The 26,450-nt window shown below is 42.1% G+C and overlaps 1 protein-coding gene across 1 annotated transcript in view; it reads right to left on the bottom strand.

Moving 5' to 3' along the window:
- Positions 1-26,230, bottom strand: part of LOC148538512 (4-hydroxyphenylpyruvate dioxygenase) — a 91,684-nt gene extending 65,454 nt beyond the window's left edge. The window contains exons 1-3 of the mRNA XM_088454239.1: positions 26,135-26,230; positions 25,440-25,482; positions 2,597-2,679 (exon numbers count right to left, since the gene is read on the bottom strand). Coding sequence (XP_088310365.1) covers positions 2,597-2,679; positions 25,440-25,482; positions 26,135-26,215 — 207 coding nt within the window. The 5' untranslated portion in view covers positions 26,216-26,230. The remainder of the gene's footprint in view (positions 1-2,596; positions 2,680-25,439; positions 25,483-26,134) is intronic.
- Positions 26,231-26,450: the final 220 nt, after the last annotated feature.

Genomic DNA, 26,450 nt, shown 5'->3' with positions numbered 1-26,450 from the left:
TGTATGTTATGTACGCTGTGTGTGTGTATGTCATGTGTGTATGTGTGAGCTATGTGTGTCTCACACACAATATATATATATACATATGGAACCCCCCTCCCCCCAAAAAAATCCTGTGTTTGCCCCTGAGTCTCCGGGGGCAACCCAGCATCTCCAGGGATGCTGGGTACGCCCCCAAAGTGATGTGATTGAGATTTCCCGCTAGGCTACGCCCCCTTTATGTTAGATCACACTCCTTTTACAGCTGCATTTGGCTCAGACGCGTGGGGGCCATATGAAGTGCGCACTGGGTGTCAGCAGACCCGGAGAAGCCACTGGCATTGCCCACATATAAATTAATTTAATTTGTATTTGTGTCTGTATGTAATTTTATTATATATGGCAAATGTGACCTCACATTTAATAACATTTTATATTTATGTTAAAGGCAAAATGTGAAATCCAATCAAAAATGATCTAATTTATGCCTTAGGTGGGACGTGTCTCAGCCTACAAATGCAATCTCGTACGCAGAAAACATGGCGACAGTGTATCAGTTCCCGCGGCTATTCTGCGAGAGACGAAAAGGTTACTTAGATGGTTGATTATCGAAGGGTCTGCGACCACCAATGCGTGTTTGTATGCTATTGCTTGGATCTGCAAAGATCCCGGTGGGCGTCTCAATACATTTCCAGCCGGCTACAGCATTAGCATATCTTCACACCACAGCTGCGAATGGGTGTATATCTGGCTGTAATCAGGCCCTTGTTACAATATTCATTTAATCGCAGCATTAATTTGTAGTATAAGCTTGTTTTCTCTCTCCTACTCTGTGCACCTTCACCTCCTCATTCCATGTGCTTATTTGATTTGGCCTGTGATGTCACTGAGCTCAGCACTTTGTTCACTCTTTTGCTAACAGACTTTTTTTTTTTAGATTAAACAAGCCAGTCCTTCAAAGCACCGTCATGTTTGTTCTTACATTAAATCCTAACCACAGTTCGTGTGTCTAACTTTACAACTACTTTTCTTACTCCCGAGGTCACATATTCAGATCAAATAGATATTAGTTGAACTGTTACATGTTAAGGTACTATGAGCAGATCTTCCATTCCTATTGTTTTGGTGTTTATGGTTGTTAAGGCGGGTATCCACTTATAGATATACAAACGAGAGCACGATTACGACATTGCTGTCGTGCTCTCGTTTGTATATCTAGTGATGTGCCTAGACTGAACGTTCACTCGTTCAGTCCAGGCACATCCCTCATCTCCGCATATGCTGAACCTGACGAGATCGTCAAGTTGACCAGCATGTACGGGTGATGTCGGATGTCGGAAGCGACCAGCGGGCACGCGCATTGCCGGTCGCTTCCGACCAAAACATGCACGATGCATGCACGATTTACAAGCGATTGCACGATAACGACGTCGTTATCGTGCAATCGCTTGGTTAGATCGCTAAGTGGATACCCCCCTTTAGTTCTTAAGTTTACTGTACAACAGGGGTTTCCAACCACGGACCTCAAGGCACACTAACAGTCCAGGTTTTAAGGATAGCCATAGTTGAGCACAGGTGACTTAATTAGTACCTTAGATATTTTGATTTAACCATCTGTGCTTAAGCATGGATATCACTGAAACCAGGACTGTTAGTGTGCCTTGAGGACCGAGGTTGGGAATCACTGCTGTACAGAGTAGTAGAACTTAAATGTTTTAAAGGCCTTTGTTTCCAATGTCTCTTTTTTGAATAATAAATCTATATATCAGTTTGGTTTGATTTTAATGGACCATTTATTTGCTTTCATTTTGAAATTGAACTGTTTATTGAGTAAATAGTACTAAAGGTGCGTACACACACACAGAGATTTTTTGAACGATTTAACTATAACGACGTCGTTATCATTAAATCGTTTGTAAAATCGTTCATCTTTTTAAGGTGAACGATGAACGATAATCGTTCATGCGCGTTCACATTTGTAGCTTGTAGTTCATTGTCCATTCTGACTGTCCAACAAACGATTTTCGTTCAGAAAATCGTTCATGTTGTATAGAATGAACGTTAAATGATGAACGATTTCCATTCACTGTATGCATGATTAAAAAATTGTTCATCGTTCATGAAAATCGTTCGTAACCAACGATTTTTAGTGAACGATTTTCATTCACTTTTTCAAGGGAAAATCTGAACGAAAATCGTTCACTAAATCGTTGGTTAATAACATTCTTGTGTGTGTATGCACCTTATCAGTCTACAACAATGATGTGACTGTCAATTACATTTACATTTCAGTTCAGGCAAAGCTTTCTATTTCATTAAGTAACAATGTGCCGCTATCAAGCTGGGCAAGAGTCTCTAAGCATCGGCCTTTGCAAGCAGCCAATTCTTAATTTTTAACTGCAAAATTTAAAACGGCAATTAATATTAAATGCAAAACATGCCTGATTTTGCATTTACTGTTAATGTCATTTTACATTTTGGGGTAAAAACCACAGAGAATTGTCAGCTTGCAAGTGTTTACTAGGTATAGCTAAAAAGACTGGGATATATGGGTTTCTCAAAAACAGGTGAAGTTTCTCTTTCTTTAAACATCTGGGATGACATAAACTAAAAGTACCTGGAATAAAAATTCACAGTTTTCAACCTGGAAAGCGATGTCCTTCACACCATCTCCATGCTTGATTAAATGTTGACCCATCTCTGTGTAGAAAATATAGTCATTATTAGAGATCACTTTGAGAGATTATTCTGTTAATTCATTAGGAACTGCCACACATACAGATTGTATTCTTGTGCAATTGCAGACCAAACCCAAATTCTGGGGCCTATTCATCAACACTAAAATAACGTTTTTATGGACATTTTCCTTAAATAACGTTATTATAGTATTCATGAAGCCACTTAGCACAGGAGATAACACTGATATCTCCTTGCTAAGTTCCCCTGCGTTAATTTCAACACTCCACATACATTAGTATGGGGATATGGAAATTATGGTATTCATCAAATTCCAAAAATTATGTATTTTCGGGAATTTGATGGAGTTACTATTCACCACTATGAGGTGGCGAATAGCAGGTGACACTTACCTATGTCAGCGTGTGCAGGTCCCCTGGCGTCTCCCTCCGGCGCTCTGGTCTAACTTACCGCAGCTGGAAGCAGTGCTGCGCGCATGACGTTACATCTGTAAAAACAGCGCATGCGCAGCACTGTCTACAGATGCGGTAAGTTTGTACCCCCCTCCGCTCACCTGCCAAACCCCCCCCCCCCTGCTCACCTCCCCCCCATCCAGCACTTACCTGCCCACGCAACAGCCTCCGGCTCCGTCTGCTATGCTGTCAAGTGTTCTACCCAGCAGAGCACAATAAAGTTTAGAAAAAAAAAAAAAAACGTTTTCTTTTTTTTTTCTAAACAGTACTGTGTGCTGCTGGGAGACCACATGACAGCATAGCAGACGGAGCCGGAGGCTGTTGCGTGGGCAGGTAAGTGCTGGATGGGGGGGAGGTGAGCAGGGGGGGGGAAGGGGGGGCAGGTCAGCGGAGGGGGGGTACAAACTTACCGCATCTGTAGACAGTGCTGTGCATGCGCTGTTTTTACAGATGTAACGTCATGCGCGCAGCACTGCTTCCAGCTGCGGTAAGTTAGAGCAGGCAGGGATAACTATCTATTTCCTGAAAAGCTGTCATCGCAAAAATGACAGCTTTTCGGAATAGATAGTTATAGGGAGGAGGAATGATGAATTCCTCCGGTAATTAGGTAGAACTCCATGCGAGTTCTAAACCTAATTACCTCCTGGGAAACTTTAGTTATGATGAATAGGCACTTGAGTCTGATGCAGATTCAGAGCACATATAGTATAGTATAGTATAGTATAGACTGACCGATTTCTGAAAAAAAAATTAGCTTACTTGTGGTGTACTCAACTTAAAAAAGTTTTGCTAACTACATAATCAAAGAGCGGCCTTACACTGTTAGTATGTGTAATAAAAGCACTTAGGAGACGGGGCTCGTACATTTTGTTGTGGGCCCAATCTGGCATCCCAACGGGGAAGCCAGCCCTAGTGCAAAATGAACTAGTGGGGCTGGTGGAATGATGGTGGGCAAACAACACACTGCAGGCCTCCCCTATATATGGTTCCACTAGCCCTGGCTGTTTAAGCTTTGTGCTGGTTAGTGAAAAATCGACGGTACCCCATGCTCTTTGTCTCTCCAGTTTTTTCAATCCAGCTCATTCTTCAAGGTGTAAGGCTTGTTAAAAATGTGTGGGGGGGGGGGGGGGGGGGCATTTTTTTTTAGCACTTAAACATTTATTCCATTTTAATAAAACATAAACCTGCTTGGATCCAAGGGATCTTGGCAGCACTTGTAAACCACATGGATTTGCAGCAGGATTGTGGTGGATTTGTGGTGAGATAGAGAGTAACTGATGGGGATCAATGGCAGGTTCATTTATGTTTAGTAAATGCTGTATTTGTGGTGTGCCGGGTTCCATCAATTTCTAGATTCGAACAAACCTGCTGCTTAGTAACTCTTGCCCTATAGGTAATGCTAGTTGTCCTCCTTTTCAGACCTCCCTTGTAAAATGAAAAGGTGTGCTGAGGTGCCAGTACGGATCTGCAGGTAGCAGGGAACAGCTGAGGACAGGATATGAGCAGGAACCTATCAGAGACCTGCAAGTGGCAGGAAGTCTCCACTATTGGGAGAACACTGACTAGATAGCCAAGTAATGTGCTGTGAATATTCTGCAGAGAGAGAGAGAAATTACGCAACTGACTGAAGGTGCCCATACACGGTGTAGGGCGACTGCCGATCCGTCGTAAGACTGATCGTGCTGTCACCGCTGGCAATCGTGCGGTCCCCGCTGACCGCACAATATGCTGGCTCCCCCCTCCTCCATCTGAATGGGATCGTACATCGCATCCCAGATCAGATGAACCTGCGGGAAGATCTGGGGATGCGATATACGATCCCGCGGGAGCGCGCAGCACAATATCAGGTACGATATCGTGCCCATACACGGCAAGATATAGCACCTATATATCATATATCGTGCCGTGTATGGGGGCCTTAAGAACTTCAGAGAGAAATTTAGTTTGTCTCAGATATACTCTGTGCAGATGGGTCCATATAGACAAGAAGGCAATGGAAAGCAAAATTGTTTTCAAATAAAGGCCACTTAAAATGTCCGACAGAAGACTTCCGTTTCTGGTATGCCAGAGTGAGCAGCTCTGTCTCTGAGCTCCGCTGCTTTCCCGGCTTAATATTTATCTAGGCTGTTGCCGCAGCCTCCAAACCAGCTTATACTGAGACCATCACTCCTAGACATTGCTATGGACAAATTCCTAGCACAACAACAGCACCAAAAAAACTCCCTGCCGCCACAGCACCAGCGACAGGAGAAACGCAGAGCAGAAGCTAACATGGCGCCGGACGCCGAGACTGTGGCTGTATCACCTGCAGCAAAGAAGTCGGCAGCTTCCCTCGCGGATGATGGAGACACACCACAGGTACGACAGGCTCCAGATTCCCCCATCACATATGGTGACCTCGTGGATGCCATCAAAACAGCTATGGCTCCACTCTTAAATCAGGCGGTGACTGGCATTACTATGCAGCTGAAACACCTCTCTATTAAGGTCACTGAAGCGGAGGAAAAAATAGGGGCAAATTTTCAGGACATATCTCACCTTAAACACTCTGTGCATAAACTGCAAACTGAAAATTTCCAGCTCTGGCACAAAATCGATGATATTGAGAACAGATCCCGCCGCAACAACATAAGAGTTGTAGGCATCCCCGAATCCATTAAGGGCCCATCCCTAGCCCATTTTATACGCAACACATTACCTGCTTTGCTGGAGATAGAAAGCGAATGCAGTGATATGGTCATTGAGAGAAGGTCAGCCACCTTCTAATGCTTCTTCCCGCCCACGGGTCACTTTATTCAAGTACTTGAATTACCTGCACAAAACCACTATCTGGGCAGCCTCTCGTAAGAAAGTCCCTCTCACATGGGAAGGACACCGTATCTACATCTTTCAGGACTTCTCAATTGATCTGTCGAGAGCCCGCAAGGCATTTACTCCTGCCTGCAAAATATTAGCACAGAACAAATGCAAATTTGCACTCATGTATCCAGCGAAGCTACTCATATATGACGGTAACTCATTTAAAGATTACAACAACCCAGATGATGCAGCAAACTATCTTAAGGAGAAATATCAAGTCACGACATCCGATCGTCCTGATCACCCATCTTGAGAGCCTCCCCATGTCCTCATCTGATCCGATTTCCTTGGAAAATAGCTCCCCTCTTCAATCATACTGATTACGTGAGACCCGTGGAGAAATGTTATATGCCATTCTGCTTTCTTGAGACCTTTAGAAATCTGTAATTTTCTTCTCTGATGTTACACGTAACCCCATGTATGAGGAAACTAAAATAATACGGATATATATAATATAATATGTTAGGGCCTACAAGGTTAATATATTTTCTAACCTAAAAGAGCTGTAGAACAATCTGTTTTGTTTTATATTCTCCCTGGAACATGTAAATTTGATCTTTGTGTATGTTTGTTCAATTTTTCACAATCTGGCAAAGGAACATGACTTCTCGATATTGGAAAACATACCAGCTTTGGGTGCCCTTTTAAGCCCCTCTTTATAGAACTAGGGGTATAGAAGGAATGATTTTTTTTCTTCTAATTCAATATGATATATTGAATAGTTACCCACAAAGAGTAAGGGAGGGAAAAAAAATAATAATAATATTGTCAGTAATTTCAACCTGTTATATTTCACCGACATCAATCACTGACATTTTATGTTGAAGTAATAGTGATTCTATTAATACATGTCAACATTTCTCACCTCCTGGAGCATATGACGATACCCCATAGGTCTAATTACCCACAACCCAGGTTTGTGTTTCTAAAGAAAGGAGGGAGGAAAAAAAAGAAGAAACACTGAATAGTGAAAACATAGTGCTCACTATATTAGATGACTATTGTGCGACTGGTTTGCTGAGTCTTTATAGCACTGTTAATTCAAAATGTCCATATTACTGGCAAAGCTAGGAATGGATTTTATAAAGCAGGAACAAATCACTTAAATCCTTTTAAATATCTGTTCATTAATTTCAGCCAACTACGCTAGTTCAAGTAAGGTTTAGTCCTGCACGGTACAGGAATTAAGTAAAATTGCTATGACCACCGCTTTTGAAAGTTTAAACTTTAAGGGAAAGGCGATTTTGAACCTCTTCCAACGTGGCTATCTTGCCCTCTTTGCCTGCAAATCTGTCAACAACCGCTTATAGCACCCCAATAATTATTGGACACAAGTAGTCCGGTACCACAGTATTTATTTAAGGCCTTTGACTCAGCGCAATGTAAGATAAACTCCTTTCAATGTGTTTGGATAGGAAAAGTCTACCATCTTAGTATTAGAGGGGTTTTCTGCCGATTGCAGTAATCAGTTTTGTCTAGCACAGTAATCTGGTAAATCTCATTTACTGTCGTCCCCCCCCCAAAAGAAAAAAGGGGAGTGATAGCAAAAGATAGGGGGGAAAAAAAAATAGTTACCTTGTATTTCTCTCCTTTTTATTATTGTTATATATGGTTGAATTAATCTTAATGCTATAGTACAAAGCTTATACCTATGTATTCGTTCTATCATATTTCTCTAATTGGAAATTTAACATCTCACGGTTAGTTCTTTATGTTCTATATCTTTCTAATACCATATATTAGACTGCCTAGAATCTGTTACAAATTATTCACAATTTGAATTCTCAAATTATTTCTGGTTCATAGTATCTAGATTGTTAAATATTAGCCGGTAAACAGTTAGTAGGTCAGCTTTTACCAATAGTCATGATCTGTAGACTTCAAACTTTGCTATACTGTACCTGAAGTCACTACTGTTCCAATTTAATGCACTAGCTCTAGGTGCATTCTGCTCATCCCCCCTTCCTGTAATTCTGTCTTGTAATGTCTCTCCCCTCATGTTTTTTCCTAACCCATTTAAAGTATTAACAGCCTCATTTTGTATACGATTTACCTCAATAATCTTATTAGATTATGGATAATATTAAAATAGGTACATTCAATGTTGGAGGTATCAATTCCCCAGCCAAGAGACGGAAAATCCTAACATATTTGAATAAACAAGGCATAGAATTAGCTTTTTTACTGGAAACCCACCTCGTTCACGACGAGATTAAAAAACTGCAAATGTTACAATGGACGGTACTAGCAGCTGCCCCATTTAACTCTAAATCTAGAGGTGTGGTAGTTCTAGCAAAAAAACACTTGTATATGGAAGTAATTTCAGTTGATGCGGACCCTACTGGCAGATACCTAATAACAGAGGTAAAAATCAATTCCATCAAATTCACTTTATGTAATATATACGCCCCTAACGTATACCAAAGATCATTCTTTAGATCCTTACTGGCCAAACTTCTGCCCTTTGACCCCGCTTCATTGATAGTTTGCGGAGATTTCAATTTAATTTTCTCACAATATCTAGACAAATCACAATCCACTAAAGGTTTATCCTCACTTCCAAAACTGGGAGTTCCCCTTTTCTCTAAACGGCTCCATTTACTAGACATATGGAGAACACTTAACCCAATTGAGAAAGAGTATACATGCCTCTCTGCGGCACACCACTCTTTGTCCAGAATTGACTACACTCTCATTTCAGATATACTGTTTTCTAGAGTTTTACTTTCTAATATTGAACCTATATCCCGCTCCGACCATGCTTTGGTTTGGGGTTTGTAATACAATTAACAATAGACAAAAGCACTTACAATTCTTGGCAATTCCCTTCCCATCTAGTACACTCTATAAAATTCTGCAACAAACTGGAAACCTCATGGGAGGAATACAATATGAACAATTTGCCTAGTGCCGGATCTAATCCAGCTCTCTTCTGGCAAACCGCCAAGGCTGTCCTACGTGACAATATTATCTCCTATGTCTCATCTCTACGCAAGCTACACACAACCACTTATCTGACACTCCAACAAGAGCTTACAACGGCTTTTCAACAATATAAAATATCCCCTAACATCACAAGAAAACAAAACTACCATACTGCAAAGGTCCATTTTGATGAATTTCTCAAGACTAATGGAGATAATTATGTCTACAATGTAAATTACAAGTTCCATAAATTTGGAAACAAAATGGGCAATTGCTCACCAATCTCCTCACTGGGACCCGTACTCCCATGGTAGTCCAACCGTTAAAAATTTCTGACGGTACTCTAACACAATCTAATAGCCAGATCACTGAAATCCTTTTATCAATCTGTATATTCCCCAGATCCACATGTCTCCACCGATACTAATTCAGTTAACGCATCTCCCTCCCCCTCTACCATTCCTTCTCACTCCACTAGAGAATCTAACACCTCTGAACTACGACTCCAAGACTTTCCATGGGGGAATATATCCCTTCCACAAATACCTAATGAATTAAGTAATCTCCTACTAAATCCAATTACTGAAGAAGAGGTCAATAAAGTGATCCAACAATTAAAGCTGGCAAAAGCCCCAGGCCCAGATGGCCTTTAAGGAGAATTCTTCAAAATATTAGCTCCTAAAATTACACATTCCCTAGTATCCATGTTTAATGATATAATGCAATCTAATACTCTTCCTTTATACTTCAATTCTGCAATTATAAAAGTCCTGCCCAAACCAGGAAGGGATCTATCATCTCCCAGTTCATATAGACCCATATCCCTCCTGAACGTTGATTACAAATTATTTACAAAGATCCTGTCTGAGAGATTAAAATTAGTCCTACCTCACATTATTCATACAGACCAGACGGGATTTATATCGGGAAGGCACTCGGTGGTCAACGTCAGGAGGGTTTTAGCGGCAATACAATATATTAACTCTCGCCCTGAATCTGAATTTAGCGCCATAATCTCTCTAGATGCTGAAAAGGCCTTTGACCTTATACTATGGCCTCATCTTTTTAAAACACTGCAAAAGTTTGGATTCCCGCCTCCTTTTATTGACCTTCTTCGTACTTTTTATAACTCATCCCAATCCCAGGTCTCTTGCAATGGCTTTATATCTTCCCCTTTTCAGATATATAGAGGTACTAGACAGGGATGCCCTCTATCACCACTCTTATTCGATATAGCAATTGAACCTCTGGCGATTGCTATTCGCTCATCAAACTGTATTAAGGGGATCATGATTGGAGACACTGATCTTCGCATCTCCCTAGTCGCAGATGACATGCTACTATTTTTAACTGATCCAGAACACTCTCTCCCAGCAGTCATGGAGTTGATTTCTTCATTTAGCTATATCTCTGGATATAGGATTAGTATAACCAAATCTGAACTTCTCTTCATTAATGGCCCCCACACTCTCTCCACTTCTACCCTAAACCTACTACCTTTTCAGATTACCAAATCTCAGTTTAAATATTTGGGGATTAACATAACTTCTGATTTATCGAACCTTTATAAGGCAAACTTTGCACCAATTGTCTCCAAGCTTACACTCCTATTAAATAACTGGAAATCACTCCCATTGTCTCTTTTAGGTCGGCTAGCTGTCATAAAAAGTGTAATATTTCCAAAAATATTTTATGCCATGCAAATGCTGCCTATTTCCTTAACAAAACCTGACATCTCTAAACTCCACAACTTAATATCCTGCTTTATTTGGCAAAACAAACGCCCTAGAAGTGCTTGGAGAAAACTAATAACAACTCGCCAAAATGGAGGATTAGGGGCACCAGACCTAGGATCCTATTCAATGTCAGTCTTTTTCAGATACATCAGTTATTGGAAAAAAATTCATACACAGATCGGCAATTGGAGAGAAGTCTTTTCGCTCCCTTTTCACCAAGCTCCCTATTGCATACCAAAAAGTCAGACATGCCAGCTAATATTCAGCAACATATTATCTTCCGAGACACTTATATGGCCTCGATCTCTATTAATAAAAAGCTTAATAAAAATCACCTCACCTCTATATATGGCCCACTTTGGGGAAATCCCGATTTACACCCTCATTATTCAACTCCAACTTTCTTCTCTGGAGAAATAGAGGACTTTCATGTGCCTATAAAATGTTTGACCCAGGGGGCAATCTGATCCCCTTTAATGACCTCATACAGTCCTATCATCTCCCAAACCAACATTTCTACATGTACTTGCAAGTACGACATTACATCTCATCCCTTTCTATATCCGCTTCCTCCTTGACCTCACACTATGATAGTACTCTTCGACAGCTACAATCTGCATATCTTCAGGAAGTACACATCCGCACAATCCACAGGGCATATATCGCTCCTGCACAGCGTAAATATATGGCACCAGATTAAAGTGGTTCCTATTTAAAGTGCAGAATGACTTCGGCTGACTCATTCACTGCTTTTGGCTTTGCGGTAAAATCAAAAAGTTCTGGAACAAGTTTATAAATTATATTAACACTACATTCTCAATTAACACATCCCCTGACCCACTTGCATGCCTATGTTCAAATTTTAAAAACTGGGACTTAGGACCGTGCAAACAATCTATACTGCCGGTCATAACCATTCTAATCACATTAGCAAAAAAGCTGATATTGATCCATTGGACATCGGGATCAACTCCATCTATCAGTGAACTTAAACAGAAGATGTTGCAGTTGATCTACTTTGATCGTCGTTCCACACTCCCAGACAAACAAAAATGCTAAATTTTTTATTCAAAATGGGGAAGATACAGACACCCTAGATGTCTCAGTACAAAACCACATCTCTAAGACATTCGAAAACACAGACTGGTTGCTCTTAAAACACACATCGCTAGGATAATAGTCCTCTGTATTCTTCTCTTGATTGAAACGCTCCCTCCAACTACCTCATATGCTTCTTATCCTAACCCAACCTAATCTCTGTATGTACATTACTGGTAAATGAGAGATATATATCTACTTCCCCCCTTCCCTTATGTGTTTTCTTCCTTATTGTCTCCCCTTCCCACTCCCCCTCAAATTCATTACTCTAGGTTTAACTTCAATGTATAATTTTCTATATAATTGAAAGGAAGTATACTGTATATATAACAATGTACAGTCTTTAAATTCTTATTTGTCATTTTAATTATCATTTGATTTCATTAATAATACCCATGTACAAATTACCATCGCAGTTGCATTCAATGTACCATTCTTTTTATTTGATATGACTATTATACATATGTGTAAAATTTACCAATGTGAAAACCACAATAAAATACGTTTAAAAAAAAAAAAATGTCTGACAGACATTCGGTGGTGACCGATAGATAAATGTCCAGAAGAGGCTGGGCATATTGGAGTGTAGGCTGGATGGCATAAATAGCTCATGAAACTAGGACAGTGATGATATCAGAACGTAATGCTGTTCTAGTAGCAGTACAGGTTGAGTCTCCTGTATCCAAAATGCTTGGGACCAGGGGTATTTTGGATATCGGAATATTCTTTATTTTGGAATATTTGCATACCATAATGAATTATCTTGGGAATGGGATCCAAATCTAAACATAGAATGCTTTTATGTGTTATATACACCTTATGGTGCATACACACGGTCAGATTTTTCCTTCAGATATGAACGATAACGATTTAAAAATCGTTCAGTCGTTCATATCTGAAGGAAAATCTGACATATCTGACATGCCTGAACGATGGACGATCTACAATGCGCGTTCCCGTTTGTCAGATAACGATATCTGACATCTGATGTGTTTGCAGTCAGACTTGGACGATTCCATTCATTTTAATGCAGTCAAAAATCGTTCAAATCGTTCAAAACTTTGGTAAAATCGTTCAAATCGTTCAATCATTCAATCGTTCATCTGACAAATCTGACCGTGTGTATGCTCCATTATACACACAGCCTGCAGGTCATTTTATACAACATTTTAAATTATTTTGTGCATCAAAAAAAGTTTGTGTATGTACATGAAATTCATTGATACACCTTATACACACAGCCTGAAGGTTATTTTATACTATATTTTTAATAATTTTGTGCCTTAAACAACGTTTGTGTACATTGAACCATCAAAAAGCAAAGGTTTCACTGTCTCAGTTATGCTAAAAATATTCTGTATTTTCGGAATATTTGGATATGGGAGACTCAACCTGTACCAGCAGTTGGGCTCAGATAATAAACTACAGATATGCAGCGTTCCCAAAGTCCAAACATAAGAAAGATAGATTAATGTGGAAGATTAGATAAGAGGAGCTCCTGGGGGTATTGTATAAGGAGCACTACTGAGGCATTGCATAATGGGCTATAATACAGGGGGCATTGCATAAAGGGCTATAATACAGGGGCCATTGCATAATGGGCTCTAATACAGGGGGCATTGCACATTGGGAACAACTACAGGAGGCATTGTATAAAGGGGCACTACTAAAGAGGGAAATGCATAATGGGCACAGCTACAGGGGGCATTGTATAAGGGGCACTACTACTGTGGACATTGCATAAGGGGCACTACTACAGGTGGCATTGAATAAAGTGCACTACTACTGTGGGCATTGTATAAGGGGCACTACTGTGGGTATTGTGTAAAAGTCTCTAGGACCACTTTAAGCACTGCTACCCAGAATATCGGGTATGGTATCATCACGCCCGCCGGGTGCGCCTGGCATTCTGGGAGGAGCACAGTGTGACTGCTGGACTGGTAAGGGGGAAGAGTTCTCAGAGCACCTTGGTCCCAAATGTTTTTCTTTTTTGTTGGTTGAGGGGGGGGGGTGTCACCGTGCATTACAGCCTGGGTGACACCAACCCTAGTGACGCCTCTGGATGAGACCACTGATTGAGAGAAAAACAGGGAAGCGTTTAATATGTTGTACTCTGGTAAGGAAGTGTAAAGAAAGGATTTCAGCATAAATGGCCTTTACCCCAAAGCCGCTCACCCAAGAGGTTGTGAGGTGGTGTGTGGAAACAACAGGCTTGGTGGTGCTAATATACCACCTGCTCACACCTGGGAATGGAGGGTCCTTCTCCACAGAACTAAAAAGGTGCATACACACCAGAGAGAAACAGCGGTGTCTCAGTACAGATATCATGGTGGCAAGAAAATGTCTCAGGAGTAGAGAAGGAGCCCACTGCTCTACTAATACATCCCTTAAAGGTACAAGCAGTTTAGCTGCCCACTGGTTATTAAGGGCTGATGAAGTGAGCAATTCCTGTTAGGGTTAGGTTTATTATTTTCTGTGAGAGTATAATCTTGCTAACAAATAAAAGCTTTCATTTAAAAAGTCAAAGTTGTTTTGCTCAATTGTAACACACAAAACTGACCAAAAGGCTACTACAGTATAAATTCCCTGTTCACAATATATTATAATAACAGAATCATATGTTGAATTATACTAATTATTGTTCAGGATGGCAGGGCTGCAAAATAAATCCTGGATGGCATTAGTGAAAGGAATAAATGGAAATAATATTTTTGTGCAAATAAGGTGACTGTTATGATAACACTGGGGACCAAAAAAAGTTATTATTTTTTTCTTGCCAAGGATTTAAGATCGGTGTGAAAGTACTCGCAGGTCCTATTTTCGCATTAGATCTTCGCTATAGCTGAATTGGCTCCAGTTTACAAACTAATGAAAAATTATAAAATTATATTATTTTCTCCATTTGAAGTACCTTACTAGTCTAGGCCACTTTACTTAACAGAATCGACTTGGTTTTGCTTTTTTAAGAACTACCCTCTTTCAACAATAACAAGAATTTGTTTTATTTGTGATAACGAAGCTGGAAGTCACGTTGGAGACACATAACACATTCATATCTCCTCACTAACGCTGGGAGGAGGTGTGGCCGTGCACTGCTGAGCCTGCTGGGACAACCTCAGACCACAGCCACGCCTCCTCCCAGCATACAGGGAGGAGCAACATATAACACATTCATATCTCCTCACTAACGCTGGGAGGGGGCGTGGCCGTGCACTGCTGAGCCTGCTGGGACATCGTCAGACCACAGCCACGCCTCCTCCCGGCATACAGAGAGGAGCAACACATTCATATCTCCTTACTAATGCTGGGAGGAGGCCTGGCTGTGCACTGCTGAGCCTGCTGGGACATCCTCAGACCACAGCCACGCCTCCTCCCAGCATACAGAGAGGAGCAACACAACACATTCATATCTCCTTACTAATGCTGGGAGGAGGCCTGGCTGTGCACTGCTGAGCCTGCTGGGACATCCTCACATGGTCTGTTTGTGTCGATTTAAAAATGGTAAACTTTCTTCTTGGGCAGCAAAGTGGATATACTAAGTATCCTTCTCACATATGCTTATGGGATAGTCGTGCAAAACAAAAGCACTAGCAGCAAACCGTATGGCCTCCAAGAGAAGTTATAACTGTAGGAGAAGCCAACATCATTCATGAGCCCTTAATTGATAGGAAAAAAATCATACTGCCCCCTCTCCATATCAAACTGGGTTTAATGAAACAATGTGTAAAAGCATTGGACAAGTCAGGCGATTGTTTCACGTATATTTGTCGAACCCTTCATCTCTTAGTATTGAAAAATTATAGGCAGGAATTTTTGATGGCCCACAGATACGGAAACTGGTGAAGGATCCAAATTTTACCATATCTATGACTGAAACTGAATCTGAAGCATGGCTGAGTTATGTGTCTGTCATTCAACATTTTTTAGGCAATCACAAGGCAGACAACTGTCATGAATTAGTCCACATCATGCTAAAATGTTTCGAGAAAGTAGGTGCCAACATGAGTATTAAAGTAAATTTTTTGTACAGCCATTTAGATCACTTCCCGTCCAATCTAGGAGATTTAAGCGAAGAACAGGGTGAACGGTTCCACCAGAATATTCAGGTAATGGAAGAAAGATATCAAGGAAGGTGGGATCGTCACATGATGGCTGATTACTGTTGGAGTCTGCAGAGGGACTGCCCACAACAAGAATACAATAGAAAATCCTACAAAAAACGGTTCTCATAGCTTCCTAACACTTTTGTATGTAAATATCCTGTGTCTTTTTATAACATTTTTCAAATGAAATGGAATCAGAATAAAAAAATGATCTTTTTAACTATTCTTAACATTGTTTAATTTAATTTTTCATAAATATTAAAGACATATGCATATCTCAAAAACTACAGCCAATTGAAAAATAAACAACCAATCAGATTCTAGCTATTCTAGAAGGGGCTAGACAAATGCTGTTATAAGTTGAATCTGATTGGTTGCTATGGGCAACATTTCCATTTCTAAAAACCTGCACTTTAGTAAATATACCCCTAAACGTTCAGAAATGGGTTTTCTAAATGGATGCTTCCTTCTGCTTATTCTGTAGATTGCGCACATCAATAACCAGGGGCTCCGAGAGTGGGGAGGCGGGTACTTATTACCTGGACCGGGCTTGATGGAGGGGCCCAGGTTTACCCCCCCCCTTACCTGCATACAGTGCCCCATTTTTGCCACACCTCCGTACATTAGACCATGCCCGGCACAGCTCTCTAAAGCCCTGTCAATAACATGTAAGTATATGCACCATATGTATTGTCAGCCCATTTGCAAAATGCGTAAAGTTAAAAAAATTAAACTTCCTCGTCTGCAATGAGTTATTTTCATGCATATCCCTACATAAAATTAAAATTTATTCTATTCTTGAGTCTTTGGTATGGTGACAGCATTTCTGCTTATTCTGTACGGACAGCAATTCAACATCTAACGTTACTATTTATTTACAGAAATGCCATAAGAGAAAATGGTTAAAAATTGTAACATTTACAGAGCTAAGAATATATCGGAGCTTTGAGCCAGGCACGGCCTGTGTACAAAACAAGCACGTCTTTAACATTCAGGCAGTGAGATCAAAGCCAGGGATTCCGTCTGATGTTTAAACCGCAAACAATGGTTAGAACAATGATGTCATTCTGCACAGTAGCGGAGAGTTCTATGTATGTGTCTCCTGTTCTGAGTTGCATACAAATAAGGCTGGTGTCTGACAGACACTTTGATCTCTGGCACTTTCCCATTCATAGTGCTGTAGCTCCCGTACTGACACACTGAAGGAGGGCCGCTCTTCTCCTGTCACACAGGGGTGATTATAATTAAGCCGAATAGAGGCTGAGGGAAATGTAATAGCCTGCGAATATTGTGGTTAGGTGAGTTCTAACTTGCTGTAAATAGATGGCGATTTTGCCCTCCAAACAGCCAGAGGTAATACCCAGCGATTTGGAAATCCAAACTTCCAGCGATGTAAGGCGTATTTAAAACCCACACGTTGTCGACGGTTTGGTCTATGTCGCCATGGGGAGAGATAAAAAGAAAACTAACTTAGCCCCTGCCCCCCTCCCTTTCCATCTACTTCTGTAATAGGCCCATGCTATTCAGCTTCAGATCCGGTACTCTAGTGGGAAGGGGGTGGTATATGGGGGAAATAACCAGCCCAATGCTGAATACCATTGGGCACATCGTGGTACTTCTGGGCTGTGGGTACTTATAATTATAATACATTTTGTGCCCCATTATAAAAGTATTATTAATTGTATTGCCCTTATAATAGTTTTAATAACAGAGTAGTGCACCTGCTGTGCAGTGATTTACAATCAGGCTGCCTGTCAAGTTTATGTCAGGGCAGCCAATCAGTGACTATGTATTCAAGATAAGACACAGCCAATCAGGAGCTCCAGAGTTCCTGATTGGTTATGTTTTGGAAACCACTTAGGGGAGTGGACCCGATGCTGAAAGCACGGGGCTATTATAGAAGGGGAGGGGATATTGTTGGGGGTTCTTTTACAATTTTTTTTCACTGCCAGCGCCACCTCTATTTTGCAGCAGTTTTTCTATTTGACATGCTTAAGGGTGATTTTTGAACTTGACACTTATTACAAACTTGTTTTCAAATAGTGATGAAGTGAACGGAGATAGTAAAGAGAGATGAATTACCAGCCAATCAGCTATTAACTGTAATTTTTCAAACACAGCCTGTAAAGTGACAGGAGCTGATTGGTTGTCACTTCATCTATCTGTACTTTATCACTCCCCAAGGCTTAGTACATAGTGTTTTCCGTGTTTCATCGCTCCAAAGTGTCAGCACAGCAGCAGGTAAGCACTATGAAAACTAGCCTAGTTCTAGCTGGAAAAGTGCTAGTGCTGAGAGCTCCCCATTTATCATTAGCCTAAAAGAAAGTAGAAGGTGTTTTCACTTTTTTTATTTATACAAGTTGAGATGGTAATATATGTGCATTACAATTACCAAACTGGCCAACAGCTGTGTCACACACAAGTTACTTGGCTTCTTGTTCAAAGAGAAGTTATTTTGTACAGTTACTTTATACAATGGTTGTTGCTGATGACAACCAGTGCTACTCGGCTCTGCAGAGGTTATTAAAGGGTATCTCAAACCAGTATTTACATTTTATTAGTCAATGTGTGGAGGACAACTCCTAGCTTCACTCCTGCTGCTCTGTACTGGGTACACACTGACAGATATATTGGGCGATCGGCCAGTGGGTACCAGCGATATGTCTGTGAACGACATTGTTCACAGACATATTGCATTGGTTGTGCTGCAGAGCCGATGGACAGATATATCTGCAGACATATCTGTCCATCGGCCAGTGTGTACCAGCGATATGTCTGTGAACAACGTTGTTCACAGACATATCACATTGGCTGTGCTGCACAGCCGATGGACAGCCGATCTGCAGACATATGTGTCCATCGGCAAGTGTGTACGGGCGATCAGCCGATCGCCCTTACACATACAGCTGTGGGGTGGGGGGCGGACCCACCTCGGACCCACCCCCTGGTCAGTGGGACCCGCGGCTGCCTGGAAGATGATGGTCGTTCAGTGTATAGGAACGACCATCATCTACAGATATAACTACAGAACACTCGATCTGCAGATATATCATTGCAGATAAGCCTGTTACAGATATAAAACACAGTGGATTTAAAACCTCCACTACTTAGCAGTATTGGCATTGCCACCCTACATAAATCTTATTCACTTGCAGCATGCTGGGATATGCCACAGGTAAGTTTGACTTCTGTGTGGTTATTATGATGAAACCACGGTGTCTGTTGGCCATGACATGTTTACCACAGTAAGGAGGAACTAAGGGCCTGATTCAGAGCCGGTCGCTATTTGCGGTCGTTCGTTCAACAAAAAGGGGTGGCTATTCAAATGAACCATTCGCTCTTTGCGGTCTGTTGACGCCTCTATGTCTGAACGAGCGAACAAAACATGCGGTTGTAATTTTGAAAAAGACGCCCCCTGGTCGCTCGCACCATACGTCATGTCCGCTATTAATTAGATTAATCGAGTACATCGAACAGCGTATGAACTGCTCGCTATTCTTGTGGCTGGTGTTTGCTACCACAAATTTGCGAGCAGTTCTGACTATAAAATAACCCAGTGACGTGGTCAATGACGCTCCAGTATTAATTATGCACACCCTTAAAGCGCCCGTTTTGACCTTTTAGCACGCCTGCGTTCTGATCTCCACCTTCCCCTGTTACCACCCACATACGCCTCCTCCTGTCACTCATATTAGCAGGCATTCGCTATTTAGCGAACAAACGATTTTCGGCCGCACTGACTGGTTCGCGCATGCGTATAACGTTCCGTACGCATGCGCAGTTGGGCAAACATCGCTCGGAGCGAACGAGCGGCCGCTTACGAACGGCTCTAAATCAGGCCCTGAGTCAGAAACTTGTATTAAATATATTGCTGAATTTAGAGTATGACCAATGAGATGGTAAATAAATAGGAAGGGGAGAGAGTGGCTGGAGGGGAGTTGTGGGGTAGTTTACCAAACAGCAGGTCAGATCCAGGAGGGCTCACCAGAAAAATAATTTCATCATAATGTAGTTTTCAATATGTATATGAAGCGTTGGAGACTTCAGTGGAAAGAATACTCTAAAGGAGATCTTACCCAAGTATTAAAAAAAGATGTCTAGGGTTCCCAGGTTTTGGCAAAAGATTCATGTTTTATGAAGTATGCTGGTCATGTATTCATTTTCTGATTATGTCAGATTCTATTGATGACAGCTTGATACAAGTGTACATCCGATTATTACACGGTATAGCAGGATAACATCACAAATTTGCAGCTTGATACAAGTATACTTAGGGCTGTCTCCAGTCAGCCGCTAGCTGGCAAGTATCAGTAGCAGCAGCGATGATATGTCGTATGAGCCTTGTCTGATGACAAGTGATGGATGGGACTCCCACGACAAAGGAGCAAGAACCCAAGGGACAAAAGGGTGTCTACCCACCTAAATTGGAGATATACTCGTACCTTGCCAGATTTGAGAGTTTTGGACAGATTTACAATACACTGTGGCCATAATTAAACTTCCCCTATTCAAAGCTGTCTGTAGATCTATCAAAAAGAATGTCACCAGGTTTGGTACAGAGACTAATTAGGACATGGGAAGCAGGATTCTGTGAACAAAAAAATATTTAGTGCAAAAAGTCGCCGATAGGAATATGGCGCTGTACAATGTGAAAATAGCCAGACACACAACTAAACTGTAATGAACGATTTACCTTTATTGTGTTACACTAGTGATAACACAGCAATAAAACATTTTTTTTGCAGAATCCATTTTCCTGTGTCCTAATAATCCTCCCTACCAAATTTGGTGACATTCTGGTTGACAGATCAAGCTACAGACAGGGGACATTTAATTATGGTCACATTGTAAATGAAGAAAATACCCAACAGCTGGGCAGTCTTTCATCCAAATAGTAGTCTAGGAACATTCGCTTTGACTTTTAAACTCATCCTGCCTACTGCATATATACTCTGCATAGACCTTCATGCAATCATGTGCAGTTTTTAAATGTATGTGATATTTCATCTCTTGCATAGAATTGTTTTTACATGTATAGTCTATACTGTTCAGTGAAGCATAGTTTATGGTATATATCTGGCCTGGCTTTTGCTCCAACTCAGAGCAAGTTATCTCCTTTGATCAGCAGAGCAATTGAGTCAGTTGTAGCCTGTCTTAATCAAGGATACCACTCCTTTATATTAGGGATGTGCGCCGGACCATTTTTGCCGGATTTGGATTTGGATTTGGTTCTAATTCGTCGTCCGGCTTTGGATTTGGATTTGGATTTGCCAAACTGCGGTGACTGGCTTTGGATTTGGATTTGGATTTGGATTTGGATTTTTTTACAAAAATTGACAAAAAAAGCTAAAATCACATAAATTGGTCTTTTTTTTCTTCCTAGAGTATTATTAACCTCAATAACATTAATTTCCAGTCAATTTAGACCATATCACAGCTTATAATATTGTTTTCAACATTATTGGCCAAAGGTTGCAGTGAGCTGACTGGTTACTAAGCGACAAAGCAGCGGCACAACGACACAGACACCACAGTATAAAGCACATCTATGACACATTGCCACACAGCAGTGGCAGAAATGAAAAGTAGTGCACCCACCCAGTGGGGTACGGCCAGCAGAGTCACAGTACTTGTTTACAAAGTGGGCTACGGCCCTAGGAGTCACAGTGCACAATCTTATTAGCATTACACCGCACATAGGGCCTGATTCACATTACACCATAAAGTAGTGTCTCTTATTTATGTTACGACACACAGTAGTGCCCCTTTTACACAATGCCCACAGTAGTGACCCTTTTACACAATGCCCACAGTAGCGGTGTCCCTTACACAATGTCCCCCAGCAGTGGTGCCCCCTATGCAGTCCCCTTAGTAGTACGGTCCACTATGCAGTGCCCCCAGTTGAATGCTCCCCAGTAGTATGCCCCCCATTAGCAGGCCCCCCCAGTAGTATGTCCCCCATTAGCAGGCCCCCCCAGTAGTATGCCACCCAGTAGTATGCCCCCCCAGTAGTATGGCTCCCCCAGTAGTAGGCTGCCCCAGTAGCAGGCCCCCCCAGTAGTAGGCTGCTCCAGTAGTAGCCCCCCCTGTAGTATGGGCCCCCCCTGTAGTATGGCCCCCCCTGTAGTAGGCCCCCCCAGTAGTATGGCCCCCCCAGTAGCAGACCCCCCCCCAGTAGTATAGCCCCCCCCAGTAGCAGGCCCCTCTGTAGTATGGCCCCCCCAGTAGTATTGCCTCCCCCAGTAGCAGACCCCCCCCAGTAGTGCAGACCCCCCCCCCAGTAGTATAGCCCCCCCAGTAGCAGGCCCCTCTGTAGTATGGCCCCCCCAGTAGTATAGCCCCCCCCCAGTAGCAGACCCCCCCAGTAGTGCAGACCCCCCCCCCCAGTAGCGCCCCCGGACCTTTGACAAGTAAAAAAATAAAAAAAATAAAACTTACCTGTATCCCCGCTCCCGCGCCGTCCGCTCTGTCACACGCTGAGGAGGGAGCCGGAAGACGGAGCTCATGTGTGAGCTCCAGCCGGCTCCCTCCGTGCAGCAGCCAATGAGAGTCTGTGTGACTCTCATTGGCTGCTGTAACAAACACACAGCTGCCGCTGGCGGCTGTGTGTCTGTGTCTGTGTAGGGCAGAGCGCTATCACTGCGCTCTGCCCTACACGCGAGGAGACCTGATGTCGGATTCTCTAGTGAGAATCCGACATCAGGCGGCCGCCGTTCGGCCCCGAACGGGGATCCGAGTCAGGCGGTGAACACCCGAACAGGGTTCGGGTGGACTCGGATCCCCAATGTTCGGAGCGGTTCGGATTCCACAGAATCCGAACCGCTCATCTCTACTTTATATTCGGTCTAGGGGCAGCTGGGGCTGTTTGCAGCTGGGGTTAAAAGCACCAAGTGTTAAAGGCACAAAGTGTGATTACATAACAGTTAATCAAACAGTTGAACAAACAATAACCAACATCTAAGGTAATTTCAGATTAAGAAACTGATTACTTTCAAATTTGTCTAAAAATAACAAACCTAAAACTCACCATGTACTACACATTTCTTTTTATCAACTCTCTCCTTTGTATTTTCTCTAAGGATATAACATCCCTAACTCTCCCTGCACCTCCCCTCTCTGGGCACACTGCCGCCCTATTGAGTCACTCACCTCCTCTAAAAACTAATGAGCTTTCTTTTCATCAAAAATTGACAATTACAGCCTCATTGTGTCACTATAAAAAACTTTTACACACCGACAACTATATCTACTTCTCCATCCTCCTGCTTTTATTATCTGGTGACATATCACCAAATCCAGGCCCAACACACGGACAGCGGATATACTATGGAAAAAATATCCTGCAAACCTCACATGTCTCCCATCACCCTCCAAATCAATAAATGTGCCTTATAGAATTCACACTTGATCACAACTTATTATTTTACATCTGAACATCTCTTTACAATAACTGCTTTCACCAATTTCGACATTTACCTGAGACTGCTGGTTCACACGTTAACCACACTCTCTAAATAGCCCCACATGAAGTGGCTTCTGCCACCCGTCAGACTTCACGTAAACTGATATAACAGCCATGGCTCTCCACAAACACCTACAAAAACTGCCTCTTAATGTAGAATGTCAGTGGCGTAAATCTTAATTCAAATGACTTCCACACATACTGTAAAATAGGAATCCAGCCATCTGTCATCCTAACCCTCTGTCCCACGCTCACTGTCTACCCCATCTGTGTCACCCCTGTCTGTCTGCCCATCCCCTTTAGAATGTAAGCTCTCACGAGCAGGGCCCTCTATCCTCTTGTGCTTATCCTTTCTTTACTTATACTATCTGCTCTATACTCTAAAGCACCTAACCCGTGACTTTTGCCATCCTGCTTCTGTTGCAGCAGTGTTTATATACCATGTACTTGTCTTGTAGTGTCTTAAACTGTATGACACTGTTTTCTTGTTCTGTTCAACTGTTTATGTACTATGTTTCTGTACTATGTAAGGCGCTGCGGAACCCTTGTGGCGCCATATAAATAAAGGATAATAATAATAATAAACAAATTAAGCTGTAGACGGCATTGTCTTCTCTAATCTCTGGCCAATTATTGTAATCCATTCTTTCCCCTAGGTCCACCTCCCAACTTAGTCCATGAGGTTCCCTAGGTGCTGTGTTCATGGAATTCAGGGCCTGATTTAGAGGTGGACACAATAGCAATTGCGACTTTTGGCACAGCTGCTACAGCAGCTGTATAGTAATGCCGTGGCCGATGGGCACCCTATTGAGATGGCGACTAGCTGCGGCGTGAAACCACCAATGTGTGCCCAAAGACACACCATTGATAAGACAATGGTTGCTCATGTTGAAAGAGGAGTGCACTACTGAGCATGTGTAGGGGCCATCTTGTCTTTACTGTGAGAGAGTGATGCAGTGGGAGACAGACGTTTCCCACTTAGCTCTAAGAGACCTGGCATTAATACCTGCAGTTACAGTTGTTCCAGCATCCTGCACAGCTACCCATTGCAGCTGGTGCAGCACTGGTGAGCTGTATAGAACCTTGCTCTGCTGCATTACCAGTGTGCATGTAACAGTGAGTACAGCTGTAGCTGCTATATTTCAATAAACCAACACCACTATTTAAGTAACTGGGCTGTTCATAGTTTGAGTCGTCTGCTGGTGTGTGCCTACATAACTCCACAATATCAACACCTGCACACACCATTTCCAACAGCTCAGACAGAATGTCTGACTACATGGCTGCAGGTGCCAGTGGGACTGCGTCTTGCAAAGATGTCCGTGCAGTTGAATTCACAGCAGGATGCCTGCATGTAGTGTCCAATGGATGCTACAGGAGGTACTGTCACAGCGTTACTGGCTGCAAGGTGCAATTTCAGGAACCCTGATAGTCAGAAGCAAGGGCCATGGAGCAGCGACGTTTCTGCCCACATACCCCTGTGCCCTGTGGGACAGTGACGGTCGCACATCCCTAGTTATGGCCCTGGAGATGAGATAGGACAGAGTCTGCCACTGGGAGAATTACATTCCTTATGTAAAGAGCAATTTTATAATCTGTGCTGTCTACTGTTACATCTACTGTATCCTGATTGGAATGTATTCTTGAAGATAGAAATTTGATTATTAAAGAAAAAAGTGTGGGGAGAGGGGGAACCCCTGTTTCACAAATTGCTGATTTCAAGGGGAAGGAAATGACTGATGTTGTGAGGCAAGGCTATAAAGCTGATATTCCATTAATGAACTTCCCTGAGAATCGCATAGTCTGGAGCAGCTGAATCGTGAACGGCTAAGTGATATGTTCAAACGTTTTATGAGTGTCCAGTGCTAAAACCAGAGAAGGTGATTCCTGCTCATGAATGGAGTGAATTAGGTTGATGGTACATAATGTACATCTAGTATTATTGTGGACTTGATAACAGGAATAAACCCAGGAAGGGAAGAAGTAGATTTAGTGTATAAATTGAGATCAACGTTGAGTAATGAAATCAATCTGTGGGGTAAAAATGTCTATTCTTAATGTGCTCATAGTTAATTAAAAGAAAAGACCAGTAGTTGTTAGATCAATATGTCTGAGCGAAAAAGCTTACCTTGATTTCCTGGATTCAGTGGAGATTGAAAAACAAAAATGATCTAAAAAAGAAAGTACATTTGTAAAATAGAATACCGACCTCTGAACCTTAATTATCAAAATACCTGATTTAGGAAAATAATAACAATGTCACTATACCATGACATGCTGGTAGAGATTATTGACTAAAGTAGCATAATCAGACCACAATTCTGGATATGCTAAACAATGGGGTATATTTGATCTCACCATCTAATTTATTTACTAAAGATCATTGTGATTATTATACACACAGGCAGAGCCGTAACTAGACTTTTTGGTGCCCTGTGCCAGAAAGAGCATTGGCGCCCCCCTCATTTTTCAAAGGGACGTAATGCACCCAAAAAAGGGCCATGGCTTCATGGGGAAGGGCCAGGGAAGAGATAGGGGAGGCCAGGAGATGCTGGGGATGAAATAAGAGGAAGCTACAAGCAAGAATGATAATAAACAGAAATTTGACAGGCCTTAACAGCGCCCCCTGACCTGTGGTGCCCTGTGCGATGGCACCGGCCGCACTACCCTAGCTACGGCCCTGCACACAGTATTATGCTATAATTTAAATCCTACTACAGTATTTTTCCCTTCACTGCTTTACTTCGCTGATGAAGACTATAACTGTATTGGATATCTTTATTCCTTATTAATATTGTGTATTCTGTGCCTTGCACTGCTTACCTTGTCCTGCTTGATGACATGCGATACCACTTCTCGGCTGCCAGTCTCAAGGCCTTTGTAGCCAAAGGGTTCAAACCCCATCTTGTCACAGTAGAATGTGGCAGCCTGTAGAGGAATCCCAGCCATTATACACACAATTTCATCTATTTTTTTGTATTGCTTCTCATAATTATAATTTTGCCAGTAAAGGAATTGTAGTAAAGCACATGCATGCCCAGAGTTCTAGGTAACGGGCCTGATTTGGAGTCGCACGCTATGCCGATATTCACACAAAAGGCCAATGTTCTGTCCTTCTGCACATGTATCGGAGTCGCAC

This window comes from Taudactylus pleione, unplaced genomic scaffold (assembly GCF_031769625.1).
Source record: "Taudactylus pleione unplaced genomic scaffold, aTauple2 ptg000040l, whole genome shotgun sequence".
NCBI lineage: Eukaryota > Metazoa > Chordata > Amphibia > Anura > Myobatrachidae > Taudactylus > Taudactylus pleione.
The sequence above is the reverse complement of the archived record's forward strand: the minus strand, read 5'-3'. Positions and strand labels throughout refer to the sequence as shown.